The following is a 15,000-nucleotide window of genomic DNA, read 5'->3' as shown; positions in this document are numbered from 1 at the left end:
AAAAATATATTTTTGTGAGTGAATGCAGCACAATCACGAACATAAATGCACAACTTTAAAGGGGATTTTCTCAATGTTTAGATATTTTTGCACCCTCAGATTCCAGATTTTCAAATAGTTGTATCTCAGCCAAATATTGTCCTATCCTAACAAACAATACATTTGTTATATATATATATACAACCATACATATTCATTATTAGATTTCAGATAATGTATAAATCTCAATTTCAAAAAAATGATCCTTGCGACTAGTTTTGTGGTCCAAGGTCACAAATTGTGCCTCTAATCTAAACACTCACTGTTGTTTGCGTCGGAGTTGCTCGTCTCTCTCTCTCAACTCGTATCTGAGTCTGGCCAGCATCTCGACGGATATATCCACCTGACGCTCCAGTTGGGCCGCTTTCTCCTCGGCCTCTCGCTTCTCTCTGTGCATCAGCTCGCTCTCTCTCCTGGCTCTCCTCACCTCCATGCTCCTCCTCTTCACCTCGTCCTGCAGAGCCTCCAGTTTGAGCGTCACGCGCTCCTGCACCTCCAGAGCCAGTTGCTGAAGCCGGGCCTCCAGCGCGAGCCTGCCCAGCCACGGGATCCCCATCTCGGCCACGGCGTGTCCAGCGTCTGCATTCCTGGAGGTCACGGAGACCGCGAGCACTGAGGATGGCGAGTCCCTCTGGATCAGGATCTTTCGGGTCGCCAAACTCAGGGTGTCCAGGAGCTCCAGGCGCAGTGGACGAGGCATATCTCTCTCTCGCTGGGCATGCAGGGACATCAACCCCCCCTCGGAGCTTCGTCTTGTGTTCAGACAGAGTTTCTGGCAGGAGTGGACGCTGGACAGGCGCTCTCCAAACCCACACGCCTCTCCACAGGTCGGGCAGCACAACGGCAGCTCAGTGCTGGTCGACATCCCGCGACGATGTGCTCACGTGCTCGAAGAACAGCTCCAGAGTCTCATCCTGAGTTCATTCAGAGAGCATTTCTGTAGTATCAGTAGTTTCAATAGCGTTTCAGGATGTTTGCTTCAGTAATGTTACAATAGTGTATCAGGATGTTTGTTTCAGTAATGTTACAATAGCATTTCAGGATGTTTGTTTCAGTTATGTTACAATAGCGTTTCAGGATGTTTGTTTCAGTAATGTTACAATACCGTTTCAAGATGTTTGTTTCAGTAATGTTACAAAAGCGTTTCAGGATGTTTGTTTCAGTAATGTTACAATAGCGTTTCAGGATGTTTGTTTCAGTAATGTTACAATAGCATTTCAGGATGTTTGTTTCAGTTATGTTACAATAGCGTTTCAGGATGTTTGTTTCAGTAATGTTACAATAGTGTTTCAGGATGTTTGTTTCAGTAATGTTACAATAGCGTTTCAAGATGTTTGTTTCAGTAATGTTACAATAGCGTTTCAGGATGTTTGTTTCAGTAATGTTACAAAAGCGTTTCAGGATGTTTGTTTCAGTAATGTTTGTTTCAGTAATGTTACAATAGCGTTTCAGGATGTTTGTTTCAGTAATGTTACAATAGCGTTTCAGGATGTTTGTTTCAGTAATGTTACAAAAGCGTTTCAGGATGTTTGTTTCAGTAATGTTTGTTTCAGTAGCGTTTCAGTAATGTTTTTCAGTAATGTTTTAATAGCGTTTCAGTATGTTTGTTTCAGTAATGTTACAATAGCGTTTCAGGATGTTTCATTAATGTTTCAGAATCGTTCCATGATGTTTCTTTCGGTAGTGTTTCATAAGCGTTTCATTAGCATTTCAGGATGTTTGTTTCAGTATTATTTCATTAGCGTTTCAAGATGTTAGTTGTTTCAGTTGCGTCTTAGGATGTTTTTAGTAATTTTCCAGTAGCGTTGTAGAGGCCAAAGTATAATTCATAGTAATGTGAATAAGAATTAATGTTAAACAGGTAAATAATTTCATTTAGAAGTTCACGTAATGGTTAAAAATGTTAAATAATACTTAAAAGGTTAAAAGCATACTATAATTCATGTGCTTGTAGATTTGGTAAAAACAGTGTACTGCCTCTTTAAGAACAGGCCAACTCCGACTACATTGCGTTGATTCTTATTATGTGACTCAGATATTGAGAGCTGTGGAAGCGAACGGTTTTCTTACCTGCTAACTGTTAACTTATAGCTATTTTCTATTAAGAATCTTTTATTGTATTAGCAATCAGAATAATTGTATTATTCAGCTCACATTTTCTTTTGTAAATCGGAAACCAAGGAATAAAAACCGGAGATTTTCATCTTTTATTTCAACAACGTTTCTGAAGTGGATTTATTGAACTGTGTAGCTGAGCTTACAATGGACACTGCAAATGGAACTACTTGCTTGGAATAATGTTAGATAGTTATTAGTGTGTAAGCCATTGCATTTCTCAATATTTCAAACCTTTACAAGCGTTTCCTAATCAGTGGAGTAGCATTAACCTCAGTAGTGCTTCAGTAATGTTAATAGCATTTCAGTTGAATTTCAGAATTGTTTCTGAATCATTTTGATAGTGTTTCAGTAGCATTTTTTAATACTTTCAGTAGTATTTACGAATCGTTTAAGTAGCGTTAGTTTCAAAAGTGTTTCAACAATTTTTCAATAGCGTTTGTTTCAGGAGCGTTTGTTTCAGAATTCTTTTAGGAGGGTCTCAGAAGCATTTTAGTCCAAAAATACTCATGCAGACTTATTGCACCTGCAAAAGAAAAAAGGGGCACAGAAACGACACATCTAACTATAGTATCTTCCAATCAATTATAAATTCACTAATGGGAACACATAATTAGTTGCAGTTTAAAGGGCTTCTAAATTGTCAGTATGTATCTGTTTGTTACAGATATGAATGTAAAGATAAAGTCTGTTATTTCTGTGTCCTGTGTATTTTAATGCATCAAGCCAGGGTTCATTCTGTCTTTTGCTGTTGTTTCTCATGGATGTGTTCGTCCTTTATCCAGTTTATCTAAGTGCAAACCTTATCTACTAATATTGAATCTCTGTGCTTTCAGTTGATCATTCTGTCATTGTTTACCCACAATCCCACGGAACAAAATGCCACAGCTGCTCTTGAATACAATGTAAATTCATGGTGAACACTGCTGTCACAAAACAATGTTGTGTCTGAATTTAAAGCGCTTTACAAAAACCTCTAGATACATCCATCCCATGTTACACTCATGTTACATCTACACTTTTTACACTCATGCTACATCTACACTTCATACACTCATGTTACAACTACATTTGTTACACTCATGCTACATCTACACTTGTTACAAGCATGTTACATCTACACTTCATACACTCATGTTACATCTACACTTGTTACACTCATGCTACGTCTACACTTGTTACACTCATGCTACATCTACACTTTACTCATGCTACATCTACACATTATACACTCATGTTACATCTACACTTCATACACTCATGTTACATCTACACTTGTTACACTCATGCTACTTCTACACTTGTTACACTCATGCTACATCTACACTTGTTGAACTCATGCTACATCTACACTTCATACACTCATGCTACATCTACACTTGTTGCACTCATGTTACATCTACACTTCATAAACTCATGTTACATCCAAACTTGTTGCACTCATGTTACATCTCCACTTGTTACACTCATGCTACATTTACACTTCATACACTCATGTTACATCTAAACTTGTTACACTCATGTTACATCTAAACTTGTTACACTCATGCTACATCTACACTTCATACACTCATGTTACATCTAAACTTGTTACACTCATGCTACATCTACACTTCATACACTCATGTTACATCTAAACTTGTTACACTCATGCTACATCTACACTTCATACTCATGTTACATCTAAACTTGTTACACTCATGCTACATCTACACTTCATACTCATGTTACATCTACACTTGTTACACTCATGCTACATCTACACTTCATACTCATGTTACATCTACACTTCATAAACTCACGTTACATCTACACTTCATACACTCATGTTACATCTACACTTGTTACTCTCATGCTACATCTACACTTCATATTCATGTTACATCTAAACTTGTTACACTCATGTTACATCTACACTTCATACACTCATGTTACATCTACACTTGTTACACTCATGTTACATCTACACTTCATACACTCATGCTACATCTACACTTGTTACACTCATGTTACATCTACACTTGTTACACCCATGTTACAACTACACTTGTTCCACTCATGTTACATCTACACTTGTTACACCCATGTTACATCTACACTTGTTACACTCATGTTACATCTACACTTGTTACACTCATGTTACATCTACACTTCATACACTCATGTTACATCTACACTTCATACACTCATGTTACATCTACACTTGTTACACCCATGTTACATCTACACTTCATACACTCATGTTACATCTAAACTTGATACACTCATGTTACATCTAAACTTGTTACACTCATGTTACATCTAAACTTGTTACACTCATGTTACATCTACACTTCATACACTCGTATTACATCTACACTTCATACACTCATGTTACATCTACACTTGTTACACTCATGTTACATCTAGACTTCATACACTCATGTTACATCTAAACTTGTTACACTCATGTTACATCTAAACTTGTTACACTCATGTTACATCTACACTTCATACACTCGTATTACATCTACACTTCATACACTCATGTTACATCTACACTTCATACACTCATGTTACATCTAGACTTCATACACTCATGTTACATCTAAACTTGTTACACTCATGTTACATCTGCACTTGTTACACTCATGTTACATCTACACTTGTTACACTCATGTTACATCTACACTTGTTACACTCATGTTACATCTACACTTGTTACACTCATGTTACATCTACACTTCATACACTCATGTTACATCTAAACTTGTTACACTCATGTTACATCTACACTTGTTACACTCATGTTACATCTACACTTGTTACACTCATGTTACATCTACACTTGTTACACTCATGTTACATCTACACTTCATACACTCATGTTACATCTAAACTTGTTACACTCATGTTACATCTACACTTCATACACTCATGTTACATCTAAACTTGATACACTCATGTTACATCTAAACTTGTTACACTCATGTTACATCTACACTTCATACACTCGTATTACATCTACACTTCATACACTCATGTTACATCTAGACTTCATACACTCATGTTACATCTACACTTGTTACACTCATGTTACATCTAGACTTCATACACTCATGTTACATCTAAACTTGTTACACTCATGTTACATCTGCACTTGTTACACTCATGTTACATCAACACTTGTTACACCCATGTTACATCTACACTTCATACACTCATGTTACATCTACACTTGTTACACCCATGTTACATCTACACTTCATACACTCATGTTACATCTAAACTTGTTACACTCATGCAACATCTACACTTCTTACACTCATGTTACATCTACCATTGTTACACTCATGCAACATCTACACTTCTTACACTCATGCTACATCTACACTTGTTACACTCATGCAACATCTACACTTCTTACACTCATGCAACATCTACACTTCTTACACTCATGCAACATCTACACTTGTTACACTCATGCAACATCTACACTTGTTACACTCATGCTACATCTACACTTGTTACACTCATGTTACATCTACACTCGTTACACTCATGTTACATCTACACTTGTAACACTCATGCTACATCTACACTTGTTACACTCATGCTACATCTACACTTGTTACACTCATGTTACATCTACACTTGTTACACTCATGTTACATCTACACTTGTTACACTCATGCTACATCTACACTGGTTACACTCATGCTACATCTACACTTGTTACACTCATGTTACATCTACAATTGTTACACTCATGTTACATCTACACTTGGTGCACTCATGTTACATCTACAATTGTTACACTCATGTTACATCTACAATTGTTACACTCATGTTACATCTACACTTGTTACACTCATGTTACATCTACAATTGTTACACTCATGTTACATCTACACTTGGTGCACTCATGCTACACGTTACATCATGTTATCAATGCACAGTAAGTATACAGTGTTTTTTCTCCTTTGATCATGTTTAAAGTCCCTGGACGGCCACTGGTATCCTTGTGTTGTTTTAGGGTATGTATTTGTTCAAGGTATGTCTCACAATTGTTTAAATAAAGCACTATATAGCAACATTGCCACTAACATATTTCATTGTCTTGCATCACCCTCTCTTTGATGTTTGTTCTTTTACTTTATTCATTTATCTAATTATGTGTCTACTAGGATATCAGGTATGTGCTAATTGTCTATCCACCTCTCTGTGATTGTGTGTGTTTGTGTGTGTGTGTGTAATCCCAGAATGCTATAATGCCTTCAATAAACATTACCACTTCAAAGTTTGACTAATGAAGAATTATTGATGTCATATCAATGTAAATTCTATTTTCAACATAAGTTCAACCGGTTCAGATTCACACACATGAAGTGAACTCTGCGCTTGCGTGTGTGAAAGATTCTAAGTGACGTATCGGAATTCATGCATGACTCTGTGCGCGCGCTCCGCATTATTTCCGCATGAATATGATGAAGACAAAAGCTGTCCGAGTCTAGCTCCATTAACACCGTGATTATGAAATACAGTCTAAAAATATGCATGTGCACGTCAATCATAAAAATGCACACTCTTCAGCCTAAAGAGCCAATTTATTTCTCATTTAAGGTTCGTTTGTTGTTTTATCTTCGCGATTATAATATAAGGAAACATATACAGGCGCCATAGAAAGTAAATGAACTTGATCATCATATCTTCATCAGCTCGTCTTGCATCGGAATCTGTCTGATGTGTGTGAATCGTGCACGCGACCCACCCCAATAACTTCACGTGCATCACCCATAAGCATCCAGCGCGAGCTCAGCCTGTTATTTAAATGCAGCTGCAGCATTAATCATGTCAGTATCATGGTGAGTTTTCATGCTCACCGACCCCGTCAGTAAAACCCACCGGTTCTCCGGTTCCGAGACTCATCCGACGCGTCCCTGCTTTCACTCTGTCTGGACTCTTGTCTTCCACAGACCCGCAAAACTCATCGAGACCGTCCGTGCACGAGCAGCCTCTGACGTCACTACTGGAGGACTGTAAGAAAAGAGGTAAGAAAAACGCATCTGTGTGCACTCGAGCGTCGGGCACGCGCATGTGCGCGAGCGGTGCTGTCCACATGACTCGTGGTGCTGAAGCTCTGAATCTGGAACGATTGGGATTGTTGTTATTTCACAGTATGTGTTTAATGTAAAGTCAATAAGGTGAATTGTTTAATTGCTAAAATGGTAACACTTTACAATAAGGTCCATTAGTTAACATTTGTTAATGTATACTAACTAAAATGACCTAACCATGAGCAATACATTTGTTACTGTATTTGTTCATCTTTGTTAACGTTAGTTAATACAGCTGTTCATTGTTTGTTCGTGTTCGTTCACAGTGCATTAACTAATGTTAACAAGATTTTAATAAAGTATTAGTAAATGTTGAAATTTATCAGCAACAAAGATGAAAAAATGCTGTATAAGTGAAGTTTATTATTAGTTTAACTAATGTTAGCTAATGAACCTTATTGTAAAGTGTTACCGCTAAAACATAGGAAAAGTACAATATAAAAAAATTAAGTTATTTATTTATAATAGTAAAAAAACTTTATGTATCTAATTGTCTGTGTTCCATATTTTACGTTTATTTTATTATTCTTTATTTTTTTTATTGCCTGTATGAAATACGAATCCTATATACAATATAGGAAATGTGCAATATAAAAACAACTTAATTTTACAATATTTTTACATCAATGACGAGTTTACTTTATTTATTCCTTAATTCATTCGTTTTTCTTTTTGTTTTATTTCCTGTATGAAATTTGAATCCATTTAATTGTTTAATTGCTAAAATATAGGAAAAGTACAATATAAAAACGATTCTTCAATATATTTTTTTGCAGTCAAATGAAAAACTTAATGTATTTGTTTAATTGTCTGTGTGAATTTTGAACCCTATTATCTGATTGATCACTACAGTATAGGAAAAGTACTGTATATATATACAAAACAAACATTTTTCATAATTTTTTTGTTATTTGTTAAAGTGTTATGAAAACTTTATTAATGATTATTTATCATCATTTTTATATTATTACCAATACAATTTTAATCTAAATACAATAAAGGAAAAATACAATATAAAAACAATTATGCAATGAATTGTTAAGTAATGAAGTTTTATTTTTTTTAATACTTAGTGTATATTTACTAATTTTTTATTTTATTAGTTTTTTTCCCTTGTGTAAAAAATCAAATTCATTATTTTGTTTATTTATAAAATATTCTGTTATATTATGTTTGGCTTATACACCAAAGGTTTGGACATGCTTAATATTTCATAGTTTTGATGAATTTACTACTAAACTGTAAAAAGTGGTGCAATTGTTTCTTGATTTAACCCATTAAATGTTTTTGATTTTGTTGGTATAAATTCATGTACTTTGTTTGCCTACTTGGGTTAATTCAGCAATACTAAATAATATATGTTCACTTGATTAAAACCAGTTAAATTAGATTTTACAGAGTATTGTAAAATGTGTAAAGTAGCACTAATATATAATGAGTATGTGTGTCCAAACTTCAGTTTTCTGATGTGTGTTTAGTTTTAGGTAAGATATCACCATAAACACAACCATTAAAGTAATGTCAATAAATAAAGTTTTATTTGAAACATTCAGTAGCTTCAAATATCCACAAGGCATTTAACAGCGTTTCATTGCACGAGAACAGTTTTCAAAGGCAAATAGACAACAACAGCGATTCCAGAAGAAACCGGAAGTGATTCTGCACACAAGTGTGCTACTGCAACTCAACTACGATGTTGAAGTTTTAAATAAATACTCTATAGTTAGCGCATCAGGTTCCCAAGAACCAACCGAACACATTCTACTGTCGAAAGTGGAATACAATCACTTGTGAAAACCTATAAGATAGATTTTTTTCTATACTCTCTTGAAAATCGACGATACAAAAATTACAATCAATAACGTACAAATATATAGAGCTCTTCTCGTGTGCTTTATAAAGTGATGTATCAAAATACAAGTTAAATCGGACATCACGTGTTGCATGCCACAACAGGGTAAAACAAGTGTACGTGTACATCAAGACATGCAAATTTCATAAACAACACGAGGTTGGAGTCATCAACCTTCTCCAACATTTCCATCGCGTTTGTGCGTTAAACTGAGAGTTTGTGTTGCTGTCCACCGGAAGTGCTGAAACGCGTCTGGCTTTGCAGACAATACATGAGTGTTTATAAGCGTTCATTCATCCGCATGCCAGGCTCACGCATCATCATCATCATCATCAACACATCGCGTGTGACGCTCGCCCCGCTTCAGACGCGTCCTCCTCCAGCTCAGTGTCTCTTGCATTGAACCGCGTTGCGCTCGAGCCATAAACTTCCCAGAACGGGTAGAACCGATTGAGAGGGAACTGGCGCTCACGCGCACTGTAGCTCGAACGCGCACGCGGCGAGAAGCTCAGTTTTCTGCTGCATCCTCTCGCGCTGTTTGAGATGCACGCGACCGTGCCGCTTCCTCTCGTCGCTGCGCGCGAAGCGACGCCCGCACACGTCGCAGGAGAATGGCTTCTCTCCGGTGTGCGTGCGCATGTGAGTGGTTAGATGATCGCTGCGGCTGAAGCAACGCAGGCACACGCGGCACTGGAAGGGCTTGTGTCCGGTATGAATGCGCACGTGGCGATTGAGCTCATCGGAGCGGGAAAAGCGACGCTCGCAATTCTCAATCGGACAGGAGAATGGCTTCTCGCGGGGCGCGCCTTTCCTAGCGCGCGGTTTGCTTCTTTGCGCGAGTGTGTTGGTGGAGAGAAGCGAGTCCAGCGCGTCGGCGAGCGCGGTCGTTGCGCAGCCGTATCCTGGGAACGCGATGCTCCTATAAAGGCTGTTTTCATGGGAAGTTGCTGCTGTTGCGGGAATCTGGAAGTTCGGTGAAAAGTTAAGCGCGCTTGCTTGTTCCAAGGGCTCTTGCTTGATCCACGTGTCTAAAATCGAGTCAGTCTCGGGACCCAGTGGAGAGAGCAGGTCAATGATGTCATCCAGGTCCGAAGGCTCGTGAGAAGTAACGAAGCCATCGAAAAGATCCCCGCTGTTGCAACTGGTCCCAAACTCGCTCTTAATCGTGAACTGTTGCGCGCTCATGTCTGCGAACTCATCCGACGAGTCGTTGCAGAGTGATTCCGGTGATCCCAACGAGCTCCCGGTGGATAACAGCGACTCCTGGCGTGAGAGCGTGTTCCCACGAGACATTCCCGGGAAGTTATCGGGAGCTGTGGAGATGCCGACGATCTCCGTGAGGAGGTTGAGAAGCGCGTCCGCGCTGTACGGGCCGGTCTCGGTGTAGAAGCTGCCGGTGTAGATCTGCGGAGACGGAGGGAACCCGTCGCTGGAACAATCGGGAAAACCGGCGTCCAGCGGCTCTGCTTTAGGCTTCAACAGACCGAAAGCTGCGAGAGAAAGAGGAGAGGGATGCGTTACATAATGTTGACTCACTGCATCAGCACATCCTAACTCATGATTTCTAATGATGGATTCTTACATTTCAGAAAGTGCGGTTATATTTTGTGCATTGCATGTCATTTTACAATATATACACTCATAAAAATCAAGGTTTTTGCAGCGATGCCATAGATAGAAGAACCATTTTGGTTCCCTTTCAGTGATCAGTTCTTGGTGTAAAAAATATTTAAAAAATCTAAAGAACCTTTTGTGGAATGGAAAGATTCCATTAATGTTGAAGGTTCTTTATGGAACCATCGATCTCAATAAATAACCATTTTGTGAAATGGAAAGATTCGATGGATGTTAATGTTTCAACCACCGATGCCAATAAAGAACCTTTATTTTTAAGAGTGATAAGATGGTATCCAGGTATATTGTGTGCATTGCATCTAATTTTATCATATTGTGCATCGTTGCATTGCATTAAGTCAGGCAATATAAAAATGATGTATAGCTTATGTACTCACCAGCATCAGGTTGATTCTGAGGGGAAGATTGTCCCTCCTGAGGAAACGTTTGAGCGCAAAGCAGATCCAAAGCGCTGAAGTCCACCGTGTTCAGCATAATGTCGATTTGAATACGAAGCAAAAAAAAATTCTACAAGGAATGTCGTGGGAATAATAAGGCAATGCTTCAAGATAATGCTTTGGGATTCCCTTTTTCTTATTGCAGTAAGAGCTCGTTTGGCTTCCTTCAGGTTCTGGTCTCCGTCGATTCGTTTTACTGGAATTCCTCATCCCCTTTTTATACTGTTCGGCTCGGCCGAGGCCCCGCCCTCCGCTCATCTACGTCAGCAGGAGGATTCCCCGCCGTGTACAGACTTTGGATGACTCTTGCCCAAATATGGCCAGAGGATGTGACGGGGTTCCCCTCCGAAAATGGGCACAGGGGCGTGACGTAGCGGAGACTTTCCTGAAGACCATTGCGGAAAAAATGAGGCGCGTTTGTGAATGACAGGCGGCCATTATGTTCACAATGGAACAGTGTCAGACTGAAAGAGCCGCGGGTGACTTTTGACAGACGATCTGATGAGTTCAAACGATAAGATGAGCGATATTAGAGACAGTAAAACAATGAAAACACCGAGCAATAGGGATATAACAGACCTTTAACGACAAACAAGGCTCAGTTGCATGCATACAGAGTGATTTGTTACAGGACAAATGTATGTATTGTTTTGGATCTAAACCAATCTGTCCCAATGGGGTTGCTCCTAACTGTTGATCAGCATCAACTTTGTTCCCTTTCCTAATGACGCGGGCTGATGCTTTGTAAAGGGAAGCTAAAGGGAAGGGAAGTTCAGCACCGCGGACAGCGACATTTTGTGGGTCATGCATCGGTTCAGCACCGCGGACAGCGACATTTTGCGGGTTATGCATCAGTTTAGCACCGCGGACAGCGATCGTTCTGCACACACTGATGCATACAGCCTTCCCGTGTGCAGTGCATTGCAGGATGCATCTAAATGCCATGCTAAATCGAACAAACACTCAGAGATGTGCTTTATTATGTTTGTGCACGTTCATATCGCCAGTAGGAGTTCACGTTACATAAACACTGCATGTATGCAAACGATGTGAGTACATATACGGTAAAAAAGCGTCTAAGATTGAAAATCTCTGCTGAATTGTTGAGTTGTGGCTCATTTTATCATGTGTTATGTAATGCTTCATTTCTCCAGAGCATCTAATGAGCCGTGGCGCATATTTGGACTGCAGCTGCATCTGTGACATGTTTTCAAATATGAGTCATAAAGTTGCTTTGGCGCCCTCTGATAACAGCCTTCAGCACCCATGGAGATTTCGTTTATTAGATTGTGAGACTCAGGTGAAGTTTTGGATGGCCGTTTTATGGTAATGTGAAAGCAACACTGCTGTCGAATAAGAAACAAAGGGATTCATTTTGTAAGGTGTTTAGTGGGAAGAATTATACTGAACAAGAATTTTTTTTTGCCAGTACACCTATAAATACTTTCTGTATATGTAAAAAATAATAATAATAAAAAAATAAATTTAAAAATTAACCTATTAGTTCTCATTCATTAAAAATCACATGAGCTAAGATTTTATGCAAGTTTCATTCTTCATGCACTTTACAAAAGGTGAAACATCCAAACAGCATTTAAGATAATCTAAACATGTCAAAAGTCATTGGATTGATTTGTTTTATTCTAGTGATTTCTCAAACTTTTTCAAATAGGATTTCAAATATTATCAAGTTGACGACGTTTACTGAGCGAGTAAAGTATGTTTAAAAAACATTAAAGTGTAAATTAGTCCAGTTTTTGACAGTCATTTTGAAGACAATATGCATGGATATATGTAAAGGCCTATAAGCTATACATATATAGCCTATATATAATGTATGTATATTTATATATATATAAATATATATATATATATATATATATATATATATATATATATATATATATATATATATATATATATATATATATACACACACACACATACATACATGCATGCATATACATACAGTATAGCTTATAGGCCTTTACATATATGCATGCAGATTTTCATCAAAATGACTGTCAAAAACTGGACTAATTTACCTATATATATAATCAGGAGTGAACACATTATTAGGTGTGTCTTACTGCAAGCATATTGTATAATAAGAACTACAGGCCTGTTTCTGTTTCCGGAAACCGAGACCAAACATGGTTCAGTCTATAAAGGAGAACCGCGAGGCGCCTGTGACAGCTTGTCGCACGTGATTCATCAATTTTTAGGTGACATATCTATCGTTAAGGAGCGCTGAATCGTCGAGGCGTGGGAGAGCTCCGGGGCAGCCCCGTTCCCGGTACCGGCAGCTGTCAAACGCGAGACATTCCCGCCAAAAATACACTGTCGCCCCCGCGAGATCTGCAGACGCGGGCACGCGCTCAGCTGGAGGTGAGCGAGAAGCCCTTGTGAGTGACAGTAATGCACGTACAACAAACATCAATGAGGAAGAATGAATGTGCCATGTAAAAAATGCAGAAAAACACTGTAAAGTAAAATGATACTCTCTGAAAATGAATGGTTCCAAATGGTGGTTGTTAATCGATGGTCGGCATATGCTTTTGTTAAATTTGTGACCCTGCATTATTTCAACTTATTTAAAAAAAAAACTACAATAGCCACGATGCTGTACAGAAAATTCCACCAATCGGAAACTCAAAACAAGCACACCGCGGCAAAAGAGGTCTTTAGCTCCGCCCACTCCCATGAATCACGAGGTAATCTAGTCGGCCCTTAAAATACTGAAATATTTTTATTTATATGCATATTTTGCAATAAACTTAATATACCGTGTTTGTTTAGGTATAATCAACATTTTTTAAAATAAGTAGTTTTATATTTCTCCATCATTTTTAATTCGATAATGTTGTTCGCAATGCTATATGGGATTCATGGGTAAAGCGAATGGAAAAAATACTTCCGGAACCAGCGCCTCTGAAAAAGGGGGTGGCACTAATGCACTCTATTATCACAACAAGTTTTTTTTTATAAAGTTAAACTTTTAGGCTAGTCCGCATCAGCGCTTTTCAGTGTCAAAATGATTGAGATGGCCAATCACATCAAAGAAGGCGGGGCTTACTGTTCAGAATTCAAATACAAAGTAGCTAAATATTTAATATTGACAATTTAACTATTTCATTATAGAAATGTTCAACGACCGACAGTTTTATCTAGTGATGCAAACATTGTGCTTTTCTGATATGTTAGACATATGTATAAAGCGAATGTGTGCATATTTAAAAATATATATATTTGCAAAAAAGTATAAATTGAATACTTCATAACTACAATTCTTCTTTTAACGTTCTTATAATCCTGTAATTATTTTTTCCTTTAAATATAAATACCAAATTTTTTCTCATGAGGAAAAAATGACACCAAAATTAATAAAAATGCTTCCAAAAACTAAGATATGGTACAAAAAAAGTCTCCGTACAAGTTCTTGTTTTTAATATTTATAAGCAATGTCTCTTGAGCAAAAGTTTGCAAACGTGATATTGATTAAATATCAGCAACACAGTTTCAGTTTCTCACTGAATGAATTTGCGTTTTTTGAACGAATCGTCCTTATGCATGACTCAACCTTTGTCCCTGAACGAATCAGCCGTTTTAAACGAATCACTGGAGTGATTGATTCAATGACTCACTCGTTAAGACAATGATTTGTCGCCACCTACTGGCGGTTTTACTTTCATTTAATTTTTAGCTGAGGGATTGTAGAATGAATGCTGGTTTTGTGTCCATAAATAGACTATTAAAGGATTAGTTCACTTTTTAAAAAACTTTTGCTGATAATTTACTCATCCCCCATGTCATCCAAGAAATTAAG

At 37.9% G+C, this 15,000-nt stretch overlaps 2 protein-coding genes across 3 annotated transcripts in view; both read right to left on the bottom strand.

Annotated features, from left to right (window-relative positions):
- Positions 1–7,161, bottom strand: part of LOC143725983 (F-box only protein 41) — a 36,118-nt gene extending 28,957 nt beyond the window's left edge. The window contains exons 1-2 of one of the 2 annotated variants that reach the window (XM_077218932.1): positions 7,039–7,161; positions 303–953 (exon numbers count right to left, since the gene is read on the bottom strand). In XM_077218932.1, the coding sequence (XP_077075047.1) occupies positions 303–904 (602 nt within the window). In that variant the 5' untranslated portion in view covers positions 905–953; positions 7,039–7,161. The remainder of the gene's footprint in view (positions 1–302; positions 954–7,038) is intronic. The other variant, XM_077218931.1, reaches the window with a different exon arrangement.
- Positions 7,162–8,766: 1,605 nt separating this feature from the next.
- egr4 (early growth response 4) lies at positions 8,767–11,367 on the bottom strand. The gene is made up of 2 exons (XM_077219028.1): positions 11,115–11,367; positions 8,767–10,592 (listed from the first exon to the last, which is right to left on the bottom strand). Exons 1-2 carry the CDS (start codon positions 11,209–11,211, stop codon positions 9,571–9,573), a joined length of 1,119 nt encoding a protein of 372 aa, XP_077075143.1. The 5' UTR covers positions 11,212–11,367; the 3' UTR covers positions 8,767–9,570.
- Positions 11,368–15,000: the final 3,633 nt, after the last annotated feature.

The sequence above is a fragment of the Siphateles boraxobius genome, unplaced genomic scaffold (assembly GCF_051911475.1).
Source record: "Siphateles boraxobius isolate OS27281-9 unplaced genomic scaffold, OSU_SipBor_1 77, whole genome shotgun sequence".
Classification (NCBI taxonomy): domain Eukaryota; kingdom Metazoa; phylum Chordata; class Actinopteri; order Cypriniformes; family Leuciscidae; genus Siphateles; species Siphateles boraxobius.
Note: the sequence above shows the minus strand (reverse complement) of the source record. Positions and strands in the feature narration are given on the sequence as shown.